This window comes from Mya arenaria, chromosome 17 (assembly GCF_026914265.1).
Source record: "Mya arenaria isolate MELC-2E11 chromosome 17, ASM2691426v1".
Lineage (NCBI taxonomy): Eukaryota > Metazoa > Mollusca > Bivalvia > Myida > Myidae > Mya > Mya arenaria.
In genome coordinates, this window is record NC_069138.1 from 22,723,240 (window position 1) to 22,739,708 (window position 16,469).

Genomic DNA, 16,469 nt, shown 5'->3' on the forward strand with positions numbered 1-16,469 from the left:
GATTAAACATCATTTTTAGTACAATTTTCTTTTACTATCGTCTAATACCACATGTTCAAAATACCCATATGTTTATTACGTATCTGGTACGGCAATGTTTTGCTTTAATTCTGAACCGGAACAGGAATACCCAATACAACGTGTTTGTTTTCTAATCCTTCAGGTTTTTCTTCTTTGATTTCCTTTTGGTTCTGCGCCCGAATTCATTCGTGATCTCCAACGTTAGTAGCGCCAACACCGAATTCCTTTTTATCGCTAAGTTTTCATACACGCAATGTTCTTTGGGGTCTGCACTATGGCTATGCTTGCTAGTTGCAATCTTTGGCTTTTTCGTCGGAGACGGACTCTTTCCATTATTCGTGCGAGGAGGAGGTGGAAGATCGAGTGCACAGTTTTCATAAGAAGGATTGCTCACCACCATTAACGTTGAGGTTGAAGCAGTTACCTTCTCTGACTTTCGTGTAGATATTTCATCGTAATGTTGACTGGAGCTGCGTTTACGATCTTTGCTGGCCAACTCATATGTGTGGGCTGATGTCGGAGTTGATACAGCGTTTTGTGATATGCCGCGTCTTGCTTGTCTGTAGGATAGTTGCTCTATTCGTCGGAGCTTGCAGTAAAAGCAGCCCAAAAGTACGGCTAGGTCGAGAAATACAACTGCAGCGCCGACAGACACCCAAATAAAGAGTGAATTGGGTTCATCAGGTTCCCCTATAAGAATATCATAATGTTAAACAATACAAATAATGAACAAAATAACATTGTGAATGAGTTTAAAGGGCTAAATAGCTGCTGTAAAGACATACATTTTTTTTAAATATAATGATAAAACGGATATCAGAACATAATGAACATAATGAAAATATCTCGCCAACAGTAGTTTCGAACCAGGGTACTCTAGATCTGCAGTCGAGTACCATATTCATTACATCATTTTAAGGAGTTGATTTTGAATAAAATATACACACAAAATTCTGGCGTAATTTGTCAACATTTAAACAAACGTTGCAAACATTTGAATGCTTATTTTTATCGTTTGGGTCGTTGGAACATTATTAAGAATAAGGGAAATTTATTTCAATCTGCTCTTCACTTTTATTTTTAAATTTAAACAAATAGACTGGCCCGAAAAGAGAGCGATGCTTTAAAGTGCAAACAAACACCGAATACAATATCTTAATTGAAGTATTCCATTGAATACAGTTCTTTGTATGTTCTCCTTTACATAAACGTCTTATGTGCAACGCCTTTGTATCTTTTTAACCATTATATTAATAACTAAACCTTTAGATTCTACGTGTTTGTGCTATGCTCCCTGCATATATGCAATACTATTTGCCAAAGAGTTTACCTCCGGATCCATCCATTGGAGACACAGTCGTTTGATTCATATTGCCAACAACTAACAGTTAAAACGGAGCAGCACAGAAAAAAATCTATCCAATAGGGTCCAGTCTCGTAGCGAATATGACCTCAAAGCCGTTACCACAAACCAGTTTAAGTGTTTACTTTACACTTTGTTTTAATTATTCCCCAAAAAGAACTGAAAGTTCGCTATTTTATTGCTTTCGGTCGAGCTGGAAGTTAATTAAGTACATTTATGTGATTTTGACTGCTTTGTGACACGTACTTCTAATGACCATATTATTTTGGTCGCAGTTTAAAGTTTGGTGTGTAGATAAAGAACATGTTAGTATAATGAAAACGATACTATTATAATCCACTATTGACTAAAAAGAAAGAAACAATGAAATGAAGATTTGCGTTTTTGTCACGTAAGTCTGAACACAGACTTAATATTGTTCGTAATTATGGACCAAGGCATCCACATTTAGCAAGATATATGTATTACATTTTACGTCCGAGTTGATTTGAAATTGAGAGCAAATTATGTACGTTTTTGCCATTCATTTCACATATATGTAATCTTACAAGTAAACCTTTTTGAAATTAAAACTAAACATACATGGGATCACCATGCATCAAAATATAGCTTTAATGTAAATGAACGTGTCCTTAAAGGCCTAGTTTAAACCTTCCTTAAGTGACCCCCCCCCCCAAAAAAAAATCAATAAATAAAAAAAAAACCTGTGTACAGTACACAACTTATTTGTATAGATCTTAATCTACTTTCCCTGATCACTCTTATCAGATCTCCAATCTGAGTATCCTGCTGTGCAGTCTTGGAGGTTTCATTATAGAAATGGACCCTAAATGGCAGTGAGTCAATAAACGAATACACAAGAAATTGGCCCCTACTTTGACATCAGTGCAATAAGCAGGAGATGCACAGCAGGGGATTACCATGCCAAAAATTCCTTATACTGGTCATTTAACTAACTTATATGTGAGTCGGATCTCTTAAATGGTTGAGAGTAAAATCAATTGTATGTTTGGCTATCAGACATATCGGCCCAATACCAAGAAGGCCCCTAGAAACATAAGGGATCGGAAAGTCTCTGTTTTAAATCAGTAAGGGGCCGAAAAGTTTCGAGCTACTATTTTAAAGGGTCCGAAATGGCAGGGCCGCAATGTCCCTCGGGTCGATTTGGTAGTAGGCCGATTTGTCTCGCTACCATCTGCATTGCTTATAATAGTGTTCTGTTTCGGCCAGTCTTGCATTTCAAAGAGAGGTTTCGCAATATCTGTCCCTTTTTCTAAAGTAATCGAGTCTATATTTTACCAGTCAATATACAACAAAAAAACGATCGCAAACAAAAATCCAAATGAACATGATCTATAGGAATGTTGACAGGTATTTAACTTGAACAGTACACCCACAATATGCCGGTCACAGTCGCTGTTTCAAATTGTAGGGGTTAAATATGATGTATAGCACACGATAGTTTCCTCACTTTTCCGAAATAGCTCATGAACATTTTTAAGCATCGTTGGTATTTAAAACGTCTGGGAATGAATTTCTTAAAATTCCTTCTTGTTATCGTAGTTTTTTCATCAATTTCAACGTGCAGGCTAAACTATGTCAAAGACGTGATTTCAAAAGAAAATCATTTATTTGAATTTGGATAGATTTATTTACATTTCTGAGAGTATGGACATTTCAAGGAAGTTTTACACTGAGTTATGGCATACTGTACGTGTAATACAAATTATCAAATTTGAATTCATGGAAAAATTGTGGAAGCAATTTGATTTATTTCCCCAAAATACCCTAACCATTTTAGTTTCACAATATTTCAAAGTGACACCCGTTTTTAAGATCAATACAAACACATGTATAACAAACATACATTTTGAGTGATAAACCTTTATCTATTACAGCATGAATAATGCATTTATAGAAAATATTAATTACTGATGATAAAATTGTAGCCATGTATTTAATAGCTGAAAACGCACAAATGATAATAACAAACATACATTTTGAGTGATAAACCTTTATCTATTACAGCATGAATAATGCATTTATAGAAAATATTAATTACTGATGATAAAATTGTAGCCATGTATTTAATAGCTGAAAACGCACAAATGATAAATGACTGGTGGGTGGGTGGGTAAATATTTACACTTATCACTTATCTTCTCATAAGGTAGAAATACCGTATTTTCTGGACCTTTCTTTCAAATTAAACACGACATCCTTCATAAGAACCATTGTTTTCGATATGTATTCATCCTTTTCGGTAAATCAACACAATTGCATTAATTGTGGTACATCTTATTTAGGAGTGCATCTTTCAAATCAAAATGAATTTTATGTAGATTGTAACCGATGCATAATTGAAAATGTGTATGTTTATGTTATAGTGCATTTTATGGTAGCACACCCCTGGGCACCATTTCAAACTATGATCAGCTTGATAATTTCTTAATGTGTCTCATTTCCAGGATTCAAAAACAAAATTTAAAAGAAATTTAACGTCAAATAACAATTGAATTACCCTACCCACTTTTCAGAATTGTCGATAAAAACGACATCACCCGAGAGACAAGACAAATCCTTTGTTTCATTTATTGTTCAACAGTTTGGTAATATTTTGGTATCAGAGTAGCAAGAAATATATTTGCTTTTAGAAATAATACATTATTGATCACATCATAAACATAACAAATATAATCCTACTGTACTGAAATAGCCATATGGTATTTCAATTTTTACATACTGTTTTGACCGCGTAAAATTGGAATATCGACGTTTAAAAGAAAATTCAACAAGTTCTAGAAATACTCATGACCTATTCTTTATTAATAATAATCTTTAATCGTTTGGGAACATAATGCCAAAAAAATCAAAATATTTTACCGTCTCATTTAAAAAAATAAATAAAGTTTGTAAATCCCAACCACCTACTTCAACTGTGCCTGCAAGTTATAAAATCTTCACAGAAGCTAATAATTTATGTGTAGGAATGTATTTAATTACTTTTTAATGAAAATACAATATTAACTTCTGTAAAAAAAAATGTTAGCTAATGAAAATAAAGAAGAAAACATTGTGTGCTTCTGGCTGGATTCGAACCTCTACCTTAAAACCCTCAAAGGATTTGTAGTCCTGTGCCTTACAACATAGTCATTACAATTTTCAAGTGGATGTTTTCATTAGGGGTGTGCTACCTTAAGACTTTTAACACATTCATACAACGATATATAATAATAATTTAATGTTTCTAATGATGTATCACCATTTCAAGTTTATCTATAGAGTATATTTCCAATAACAGATATATCTGAATTTAGAATTTGACGATCTGTTTACTGTTAAATTTACGGTAAAGGGACTCTGTCATGATTTGTAAAATGCACTTTTTTCGAAAAAAAGATTCATTAAAAATATTGTAGAAAATCAGTAGGAGTGTTAAAACTAATTAAGATATTGACAGATAAATTCACCCTTCGACAAATGGTATTTCTGCTCAAAGTGTGTCTTTGAAGACAACATTTGGAAAAAAAACTGCTAGCAACGCGATTCGCCAAAGATATATTGTGTGATTGGTTGATTATATTATCACATGATGTTAACAATGTTTTCGATAAAGGTTAAATTATCCATCATATTTTGTTTCAATTCTTGCGGCCGAGTGGATAAGGCGTTGGTTTTCTTTGGTTTTCTTGATCTGAAACCATATAATTTCCTTTTTTTCATTAAAGTCAAATGAGTTAAATATAATAATGCACTTAAATGCGCCTTTAACCTTTCCAAAATATTATCTGTAGTGTTTAATTTTGTGCAAATACAGATATAGCTTACATGTGTGCATAAAGATAAAGTATGTTAATGACAGTTGAACACGTAAATATACAATAGCCAAATGACCCACATACCCAAGATGAATACATTTAGCCAGTTGGACATTTCTTTTAAATAAAAAAGTATGGTATCAGCCGCTACGCTATTTTAGAGCCCATAGAAATAGTTGACTTTGACGAGGAGTATATGTCAAAGACAAGTGACAAAAAGATTCGAATCGAAGCAAATGAAGATGGCGAAAATGATAGTCTTCCTCCGGACTATGAAGAACTATAGATTAAGAGACCAGGACATAAAGACAGAGGAAGAACATTAGTCGTGTTTGAGTTTAATACACATAGCAACGCATTGGTTGCAGAGTTAGCTGGGATAGTGTGGTGGGGTTTTGAAAAAACAGATTGTGCTGTGCACTAGTATTTTGACCGAAGTCAGTTCGAATTGTCAAAACATTATTATTGTGTTTTGAATTAAAGAACTCTAGCGATTCTTGTGTTCTGTTTTATTTCCGTGATCAGCATTTCACATTTCATTGAATTCAATTGGAATCTTCTTTAGTTCCTGTAGTTTACACTGCTGCATGGCTGGGGTACCATTTGTGTGTTGTCTTTGGCTTTTGGACACATATACCCCAACCATGTACGTGCAAAGACTACCTTCCTTTAACTGATGGAGCGAACATTTTCCTTCAATTTGTCATTCCTCGTTTAATGGCGGTATGGTGGTACTCTGTTACTAGAAAACATATAAATAAGTAAAATCAATTGTAAAATTAAAGACACGGCATACTAGTATATGTATTAAGTGTAAGAGAGAAAGAAAACTCGTGTATGCATTTTCGCGCCACTCGTATTTATAAATCCTTTAGTGAAGTGAACTTATCTAAACATGCAGGGGGTAACAATTTCAACACAAGACAAAATATCGGTAAGTAATGTATTCTAAAATATTCTAGAATTCGTTTGCTTGTTCATAACTAACTTATCGTGTTTTGTTTCAGATCCTGACAAAGAAGATGAATTGATATACATGGAAGTTGACACAGCAAGATCAACTCCGTTGACAAGAGATGAAATCACATTCGACGCTGTCAGCCCGAGTATTATTTCAAACGGCAAGATTGGAAACGGTCACGCCAAAAGTTTAAGTCAAGATGGATTATTCAGTACTCACTAGCTCAATGCAAGACTCGGGTATTGCGTTGACTGAGAAATCCATTGGCGAAAGGCCGACACCCCGAATCGGAAATCCGTCCAAAGAATCAATGGTCATTTTTAATGGTGACCAAAAGGTGATTTCTGGAAATGATACTAGAATTGTGTCAAACACTAACCCAAACCCAAGAGTATTTCACATGGAGAATTTCATTTCCGATGGGAAGGGCCTCTGACTAATGAGGGATTGGACGAAGAAGATGATAATGTCGGAGAACTCTCTTCAAGGGAAAACTACCCTTACCCCTCACTTCCTAGAGAGAAATCAAACCTTATGCCCCCTATCGAAACTAGCGACCCGGAAAAGAATAAAGACAAATCCTAGATAAATACAATGCGTAATTTTAATGTGAGTGAATTGTTCGTCGATGGTACATTTGATAGCATCAATTGTATTTACTACTCAGGGCTTAAACATATAAACCCCAGAGGGAAGGCACTTTTACATTATGCCCCCACCCCCCTAAAGAAGCAAATTAACCCTTTTGGAGTCCACATAAGCGAAAAAAGACATCCATCCATATACAATTTAAATAATTGCCCCCCCCCCCCCCCGGGGTTATATGTTTTACTGGAATAGCCCTTAATGGAACTGGCTCCAAGTTCTTGAGCAAATTCCTTATAACAGGATCAACCTTGGCATAGTATACAGGTATATATTATGATATATCAAGACTCCGTTTAAAGACTTTTAACTTTTCAAAGAATTAAAGGTTATACGATGAAATATATTTTGTTTTATAAAATCAAATTAAAGTGAGTAAATACGAAGCTATTTTAAATGAGATATTCAAAAGTGTTTAGCACGATGTTTTTTGAGAAATTGGGTCTTTCTTTTATTTTTCATTTAAGTGACATTTTTTCTCATCTAAAACTGTGATGTTTATTCGTATGTACATTATTGTATCAAGAAATGTTATTTTGAAAAATTAATAAAATTGTAATGAACGTTGTGGGTATAGTTAAGTTCGAGATGTATTTGTTAGATAGTTCATGCATGTGCTGTGTGATATAGCAGGATCATTCATGTATGTCATATATCATTGTGTATCTCACCCCCCCCCCCACGCTCCCCAAAGCAAAAATGTATACGTCATATGTCAAAAAAGAAAGAAAAAATCATACGTAAAATATTGTTTACACCAATTAGTACTCAACCTTTCGACATTGATACTGCATGTGTGTAGTAGAAGTTCCATGTTGCATTAATGGTTGCTTTTGTGACTATAGGATTACTCGACTCCGTCCCTCTGTCCGTCGCACTGCATGTCCGGTTATTTACTTAATGATACATGAACCGATTTTAAAAAACGTACCACAAGCGTTAACCACATCAAGAAAATGTGTGGCGGTCAAGACCAAGGACTATGGCTCAGCGACAGGGTCACAATGCCTTTTTGGACATTTTCAGTTTGTAACTTGTGTTGATTGTGTCGTTTGTGTTGACTCATAACTTCTAACATGATTTTTAGTTCCCTACTGGGTAAGTGAAGTATTTGCCTCAATCTTTGGCCAAATGTTCAACGAACCAAATCGAAATGCAAAACCACAGTTTTAGGTGCATAAGTTCAAGGTCAAGGTCACCATTTAAGGAAAGCAGCCAATTGTACAAAACTGTTGTATTCTTTAGTTTGGTCAAAGCTTACCTAAATGATTACCCAATAATAACTATAAACCAATAATAATATTTTATGAATGTGCAATTTGGCCGAAAGATAACATATGGACAACTTGGCCAATTGCTGTCTTTACACTTGGCTGCAGGTCCCTAGCAAACACCCCACGTCTAGACGACGTTGGATTTTGATCATATCGTCGCCTTCCATAATGTAACTTTGGATTCACGTCTGAGCCTCGACGTTGTTCGTACTTATAATATCTGTCATGTGTTTCCGGTCTGTATAGATAAATCCGATCCGAGGGCACCTTTGTTGCCAGGTAAAGAGGCTTGCCTTGGGTCGGACACACATGTTTGTTATTTATTCAGCGATACTTTAATTCACGTTTTTATGAAAAAACTGACATAGAAAAACGCATATTTGTACATTGCACCAAAAAGCGCATGCGATGATGTTTACTGACGTCAGGACGCGCGGTATTTTTTATTCACTGAAAACGTCAAAACGTTTCTTCAGTAAAACGTCTTTTATGGGTTATTTTGTTTTGTTTTGAAGCTAATTCTTTGTTAATGTTATGTTTATGATAATCACTATTGAAATATCATAAGTATGCTTACATTAAGTGTAAAATAAAGAAAAAATGTATTGCGTCACAGCGCGTGACTCATCTAGCATAGGGGTACCAGATAAATAATGTATGTCATGTGTTTCCGGTCCAGTTAGAAAAATTTCGACCTGAGGGCACCTCGTTGCCAGGTAATGAGGCTTGCAGATTTTGCCCATCTGGACCGGACACGCATGATTATTATTTTTTTCTAGCATACCTTAAATTGACACCACGCCGATAGCGATAAGGTTACGCCTACAGCGCCACGTTACGTGACCCCTTAAGGTCCCTCCGACATGTGCGTAGAAGCAGACGATAATAATGCAGAAGTTTTACTTGACAATCAGATAAAACAATATCATAGAACGTGGTAAAACGTAACAATTAATAAATGTATAACATTAAAAATGTGCATTATTAATAATTTATTATTATTTTAATGCAATGAAAAGACCAGGAAGAAATAATGTAATGTCTAAATTTAAAAAAAAATTAAATAACATTGGAATTTTGTTACATTTGAAAGGCAGACTGTAATTTAAAACTCAAATTTGGCAAAAACAAAACGTGTATTTATTTCCTTAACGAAAGTCAACAAAAAACGACGTTAGTTCAAAACTCAATACAACAGATTTCGCTGTTTTTCTTCCTTTCCCCTGAAGTTGAATGCATGAAGAATGAAATGCAAAACTGTTCTAACAAGCAGCATTAAAATTACAAATAATCAAAGTAATAATAAAAACTGACAAAGAAAAACGCAAGTTCGTTCAGTTCACCAAAAAGCTCGTGCAATGATGTTTACTGAATTCATGACGCGCAGTATTTTTTATTCACTGCATACATCCAGAAGTTCTTTCAATATAACGTCGTTTAAGGATGATTTTGGTATGGGTTTGAAACTATATTTTAGAAAAGTTAATATTTATGGAAATCATCTATTGCAATATCATAAGTATGCATAAATAACGTATCACCTAAAATAATAAAAGTATTGCGTCACAGCGCATGACTCATTAAGCAGGGTACCAGAGAGGAGTGTTCCAGCGAGGCTGAATTCACGGGAAACGCCTATCCCAAGTGTGCTGAACAAGAGATCTGACAGTATATATCAATGCTGGGTTTGATTCAGACACGACGTAAACGTGTTCATTTTGTTTTATTTCTTCCCATGAAATGTATATATATGCAATGTATGTCAAAAAACTCTTAACGAGTATTGGCCATGTTTAAATGCATTGCATTAAACATGTATTTACACTAATTTCTGTCCAAGAAACATATGCATATACAACTAAACTTTCTTGATAGTTTAAGATATTGGAATTTGATTATCAAACCAAACTATTTATTCAAAGTTCATATATCATAAAATTGTCATTTTGGTTTGAATTGTTTTAGACTCGCGTTGGATAATGGATATTTTGATTTGATTAAAGTCGCACCCCGTCATTAAGATATGACGGTTAAAACAAATCCAAATCCGTCTGTAATCCAACGTTATTTTAATGTTGGTGCCTTCGTTGGAACAACGTTCACCCAACGTTATTGTTTACTGGGTTTGAGCATTGAAGTTTCATGTCCGTTTCATATGTCATACCACTAAAATAATTTCCATGAAAATTTTAAATTTTAACCGCATTGCGACAACATTCAAAACCCATGTTCCATGGTTAAAATATAAGACCATGCTATCCTACATTGACATTAGAACTCAGATGATTATATAAGACGGTATGGACCTTGTATTGCATGGCAATACTACCTAAGACCGCTGGTGACATTTCAAGCTCAACAATATTGGTAAAACCGTGTTTTCTTTGAAATTGAAAAAGTGATTTCGTGAGGTTGAAATCATGAAATATTGAACTTGAAATGTCCTCACCGGTCTTGTGTATATTTGCGGCACGAGTGTCTTCAAATTTTACTAATTCATCGATTTCACCTTCACGATTTCGCCTGCATAATTTCACATTGGCTTGCGTTATCGCCGCGTTCATCTCTGGTGCCGCGTATGACTTCCGAAAAATATACACGCGGCGAATCGCCGCGATGCGTCATGTCGCGTTTTTTTTTTCGAACAAGATGACAGTAGCGTCTTATTACCTTCACAGTTGCAAAGCATAATTTTGAGGGATCAAAGTACGTTTTGAGTACGAACCAAGATGTTTAGATAACGGATCGAGTTTGTATGAGTTTAATAAAACTGACTAGAATTATATGTATAGGTCGGGAACAAAGATAACGCCTTCAGAAAACCTGAATTACCTTAATAACCGTTAATTAATAATTCGAATCGCTACGTATCGCGGTGGCTCGACGCGGTGAAAGAACGCGATGGGCATTATGCTTCAATCGCCGCGTATCGCGGTGGCTGGACGCGGTGGAACGCGGTGGAAGAACGCGGTGGGCATTATGCTTCAATCGCCGCGTATCGCGGTGGCTGGACGCGGTGGAAGAACGCGGTGGGCATTATGCTTCAATCGCCGCGTGAAGTGAAAATTAGATCAAAAAGATAACGTCCGCGGTAAGGAAAAATCGCGGCGATGTGCGAAATGTGCAATAAACGCGTGGTTGGTAGTGCACATATAACTTATACAGACATTGAACTATGGTGCACACACGATACGAGATCATAGAACAAAGCACAAAGTGACACTAATTTTTCACTAATCATGTACAATTTATGACTCTTATCGTTGATATAAATTAAAGGGGTGTTATTTCTTCCTTCCTTTCACATTCTTATAAAATATCTCAACAATTCATTTACTAATGTTCAAGTTAACACTATAAACACTTCTGTTTTTTTTTTTTTTTTTCATTTTCGCTTAGAAATTCGAAGTGATGTGTTAAACTTATAACGACGATTCTCCGCTTTATAACTGCGTAAAAATCGTCAAATATCTGACAATCTATTGCATTTCATATGAAGAGAATGATTCAAATGATTCATAACCACAGCTTTTAGAATGGGAAAATGTACAATGAAATATGGTATTTTAATTTGATCAGGGTAACAGGGAGGGGGGGTAGGAGTTCGTGTTAGAGGGGGTGCACTTTGGAAGTGCAACAGAGAACGTAGGCTGGGTTTCCAAAAAACACGAGCAATACATGGTATTAATGGGTTAATTTGGGCTTGATGTCATCCCTAAGTAAATATTGAGATATTTTAGTCTGGAATACGCATTCAAGTGCATTATTTTCATATTGTTCCTCAGTTATTGATATAAAAGGTAAACATTAACAATTTAAGTGGGTAAACTGATTTGATCAACCGTCATTATGACTACAATTTCGTTAATGTCTTTCACCATCGTATTATAGAACATGTTCAATATACCCATGCGTTTATAAGGTATCGGGTACCGGCAATGTGTTGCTCCAATTATGAACCGGAACTGGTATACCCAGTACGACGTGTTTGATTTCTAATCTTTCAGGAGCTTCTTCTTTGATTTCCTTTTGGTTCTGCGGCCGAATTCATTCGTGATCTCCAACGTAAGTAGCGCCAACATCGAATTCCTTTTTATCGCTAAATTGTCATACACGCAACGTTCTTTGGGGTCTGCACTATGGCTATGCTTGCTAGTTTCAATCTTTGACTTTTTCGTCGGAGACGGACTCTTTCCATTGTTCGTGCGAAGAGGAGGTGGAAGATCGAGTGCACAGTTTTCATAAGCAGGATTGCTCACCACCATTGACGTTGAGCTTGAAGCAGTTACCTTCTCTGACCTTCGCGTAGATATTTCATCGTAATGTTGACTTGAGCTGCGTTTACGATCTTTGCTAGCCGACTCATATGTGTGGCATGATGTAGGAGGTGGAACAGCGTTTTGTGATATACCGCGTCTTGCTTGTCTGTAGGATAGTTGCTCTATTCGTCGGAGCTTGCAGTAAAAGCAGCCAAGAAGTACGGCTAGGTCCAGGATTACAAATGCAGCGCCGGCAGACACCCATAGAAAGAGGGAATTGGTTTCACCAGTATCCCCTATAAAATATATCATACACATGTATAACAAACATTCTTTTTTGAGACATAAACCTTTAGCTACTTCCTAAATAATGCATTTATGGAAATTATTAATTACTGATAACAAGATTGTAACCGTATATTTCATGAATAGATGAATACGTAAAAATATTAAATGATTGGTGAGTGCTAAAAGATTTGCAGCTATCTACTATCGCACCTTTCTGCGGCTTTCTTTTCAATTAAACTCGGTATCCTTCATAGAAACCATTGATATCAACATCTATTCTTACTTTTTGGTATGTTTAAACAATTGTATTGATTGTCGTAAATCTTATTTGGGAGTAAGAGTGCATCTTTAAACAATACAAAAAATGAAACAAAATAGTATGGTGAATGAGTTTAAAAAGGCTGAATAGCTCCTGTTAAGACATAAAATTATATAGTAGGTTTATAAAATAAAATGATAAATAGATATTAGAAAATAAAAGAAAACAATAAAATATTCCTCCGGCAGAGGTTTCGAACCAGGGTACTCTAAATCTGCAGTCGGGTACCCTATCCATCACACCATTGTAAGGAGTTGTTTGATAAAAGATATACACAACATTTAAATTTGCGGCATAATTTTTCAACATTGAAACATTGCAAACATTTAATGGTTTTTTTTATTGTTTGGGTCAATTGAACATACTAATAACAAGGGAATTTAATTCAATCTGCTTTTTACTTATTTGTAAATTTAAACAAATAGACTGGCCCGAAAAGAGAGCGATGCTTTAAAGTGCAAACAAACACCGAATACAATGTCTTAATTGAAGTATTCCATTCGCTATTTAGTCCATTAAATACATATTAACAGTTCTTTGTATGTTTTGCTTTACATAAACCACGGCCTCTAAACACCAGCTCCACCACTTTACGGTGGTGCAAAGCAAAAAGAGCTATCGACACTTCCGTGGTGGAGCTGTGCCCTATGTTTACATAAACGCATGTGAGTATGATTTAATTTTTCTTTGGTAATTTCATTTAACGGACATATTTCGAAAATCGGAGAATGTGGCACCGTGTAAGAACACTTCTACTGTAGACTGATTACTATTTCGTTTCAGTACTGTGCAAACTGTGGTGCCAGGAGCTTTTCACCCGAATCAGACTTGTGCATATTTTAAGATCTGATTGCATAGCAAGTACACTTCGGTGCTAACACACCCCGTAACAACATTCTGACGCATGCAAATATAACTGTTATGTATAGTACCTATGCCGGAACACACAAAAACTAATAAGCACTTCTTTAAGGGGAAATATGCACATATTTATAAAAGTGGTGGCGCTGTTGCCCTAGTGGTGGCGCTGTGGAGTAAAATTAACAGCACCGAGCCTTTTTTCGAAATAGTTTTCGGTGAGGTTACGGTAGTTCGCGTAGAGTTTTGTTTCCGCAAGTAGTATGCATAACCAGCATAACAATGAATGATAAACACAGCAACTTTTGTATTCATTCCAAACGCGTTAATTTTTTAAATTGCGTCAAGCGCAAAACATTCTCGATAGCGCCAACACTAGGGCAACAGCTCCACCACTTTTATAAATATGTGCATATTTCCTTTTTAAGAATTAATTATTAGTTTTGTTGTGTTCCGGCATAGGTACTATACATAACAGTTATATTTACATGCGTCAGAAAATTCTTACAGGATGTGTATACACCAAAGTGTACTTGCTATGCAATCAGATCTCAAAATATGCACACGTCCGATTCGGGAGAAAAGCTCCTGGCACCACAGTTTGCACAATATTGAAACGAAATAGTAACCAGCCTGCAGTAGAAGTGTTCTTACACGGTACCACATTCTCCGATTTTCGAAATATGTCCGTTAAATGAAATTTTCAAATAAAATATAAATCATATTCACGTGTGTTCATGTAAACATAAGGCACAGCTCCACCACGGAAGTGTCGACAGCTCTTTTTGCTTTGCTCTACAGTAAAGTGGTGGAGCTGGCGTTTAGAGGCCATGTTAACGTCTTATGTGTAACGCATTTGTTTCTTTTTACTTTAGAAGTAACCATTATATTAATAACTAAACCTTTAGATTCTACGTGTTTGTGTTATGCTCCCTGCATATATGCAATACTATTTGCCGAAGAGTTTACCTCCGGATCCATCCATTGGAGACACAGTCGTATGATTCATATTGCCAACTACTAACAGTTAAAACGGAGCAGCACAGAAAAAAAACTATCCAATAGGGTCCAATCTCGTAGCGAATATGACCTCAAAGCCGTAACCACAAACCAGTATAAGTGTTTACTTTACACTTTGTTTTAATTATTCCCCCGAAAGACCTGAAAGTTCGCTATTTTATTGCTTTCGGTCGAGCTGGAAGTTAATTATGCACATGTGATTTCGGATGCAATGTGACACGTTCTTCTGATGACAAAATTATTTTGGTCGCAGTTAAATAAATTTGGTGTGCAAATAAAGAACATGATTTAAGTAGTATGTAAACGATACTATCATAAACCAACTATTATATCTTCATCTATACTGCAGTAGTGTATTTTTAGTAAAATCATCAAAAATTAACTAGAAGGAAAGAAACAATATAATAAAGAGTTGCGGCTTTGTCACTTAAGTCTGAACTCAGACTTAAAACTGTTCGTAATCATGGCTCAAGGCATCCACATTTAGCAAGATATATGTATTACATTTTACGTCCGAGTTGAGTTGAAATTAAGAGCAAATTATGTTGTTTTTTTGCCATTCATTTCACATATAAGTAATCTAGCAAGTAAACCTTTTTGAAAACAAAACTGAACATACATGGTGTCACCATGCATCAAAATATAGCTTTAATGTAAATGCCTCGTTTAAGCCTTCTACCCCTCCCCCCAAATTTGTGTATAGTATACAACGCCTGTGCATAGATCTTAATCTACTTTCCTTGATCCCTCTTATCAGATCTCCAATCTGAGCATCCTGCTGTGCAGTCTTGGAGGTTTTATTATAACAATGGACCCTAAATGGCGCTGAGCCAATAAACGAATACACAAGAAATTGGCCCCTACTGTGACATCAGTGCAATAAGCAGGTGATGCACAGCAGGGGATCATCAAATCCTTCAACTAGGCCTTTAACTAGCTTGAAAACTCCATCTTGTTATCGTAATATTTTTTATCAATTTCAACGTGCTTGCTAAACTACGTCAAAGTAAATAAGAAGAAATACATTTATTTGAATTTGGATAGATTTATTTACATTTATAAGAGAATGGACCTTTCAAGGAAGTTTTACACTGAGTTATTGTATACTGTACCTGTAATACAAAATATCAAATTCGAATTCATGGAAAACTTGTGGAAGGAATTTTAATTTATTTCCCCAAATGATACCCTAACCATTTTAGTTTCACAATATTTCAAAGTGACACTCGTTTTTAAGATCAATACAAACACATGTGTAACAAACATACAGTTTACGTGATAAACCTTGATCTATTTACTGCATGAATAATGCTTTTATAGAAAATATAAATTACTGACGATAAGCTTGTAACCGTGTATTTAATAGCTGAAAACGCACGTATATTAAATGACTGCATGGTGGGCCTAAAATATTTATGCACCATTTCGGACAAGAAATTGTTAAAAAAATGATGGAGTACCCCCAAACCGACCTGCAAACACTTTTAACTGAATAAATTTCGGTCCTGATGGAGGGGCGCATGTCAAATGGTTACGCTCATAAGTGACGATCCTATAACGTCAAAACCAGGACCGGCCCCTGATGGCATTACCAGAGCCTGGGTCAAGTAAAAAGTCCGACGCATATGCAAGTACTCTATTCT

At 35.6% G+C, this 16,469-nt stretch overlaps 2 protein-coding genes across 2 annotated transcripts; both read right to left on the reverse strand.

Annotated features, from left to right (window-relative positions):
* Nucleotides 1–1,496, reverse strand: LOC128222890 (uncharacterized). The gene is made up of 2 exons (XM_052932064.1): nucleotides 1,352–1,496; nucleotides 1–711 (listed from the first exon to the last, which is right to left on the reverse strand). The coding sequence occupies exons 1-2, from the start codon at nucleotides 1,389–1,391 to the stop codon at nucleotides 152–154; spliced, it is 600 nt and encodes a 199-aa protein (XP_052788024.1). The 5' UTR covers nucleotides 1,392–1,496; the 3' UTR covers nucleotides 1–151.
* A 9,798-nt stretch (nucleotides 1,497–11,294) lies between these two features.
* LOC128223156 (uncharacterized) lies at nucleotides 11,295–15,140 on the reverse strand. The gene is made up of 2 exons (XM_052932442.1): nucleotides 14,776–15,140; nucleotides 11,295–12,637 (listed from the first exon to the last, which is right to left on the reverse strand). The coding sequence occupies exons 1-2, from the start codon at nucleotides 14,813–14,815 to the stop codon at nucleotides 12,078–12,080; spliced, it is 600 nt and encodes a 199-aa protein (XP_052788402.1). The 5' UTR covers nucleotides 14,816–15,140; the 3' UTR covers nucleotides 11,295–12,077.
* Between the last annotated feature and the right edge of the window lie 1,329 nt (nucleotides 15,141–16,469).

Bases quoted from the DNA above. Each gene is read 5' to 3' on its own strand.
- LOC128222890 (XM_052932064.1), bottom strand. From the start codon at position 1,391: ATGAATCAAACGACTGTGTCTCCAATGGATGGATCCGGAG. The intron at 712-1,351 runs GTAAACTCTTTG...ATATTCTTATAG, and splicing joins TCCAATGGATGGATCCGGAG to GGGAACCTGATGAACCCAAT.
- LOC128223156 (XM_052932442.1), bottom strand. From the start codon at position 14,815: ATGAATCATACGACTGTGTCTCCAATGGATGGATCCGGAG. The intron at 12,638-14,775 runs GTAAACTCTTCG...TATATTTTATAG, and splicing joins TCCAATGGATGGATCCGGAG to GGGATACTGGTGAAACCAAT.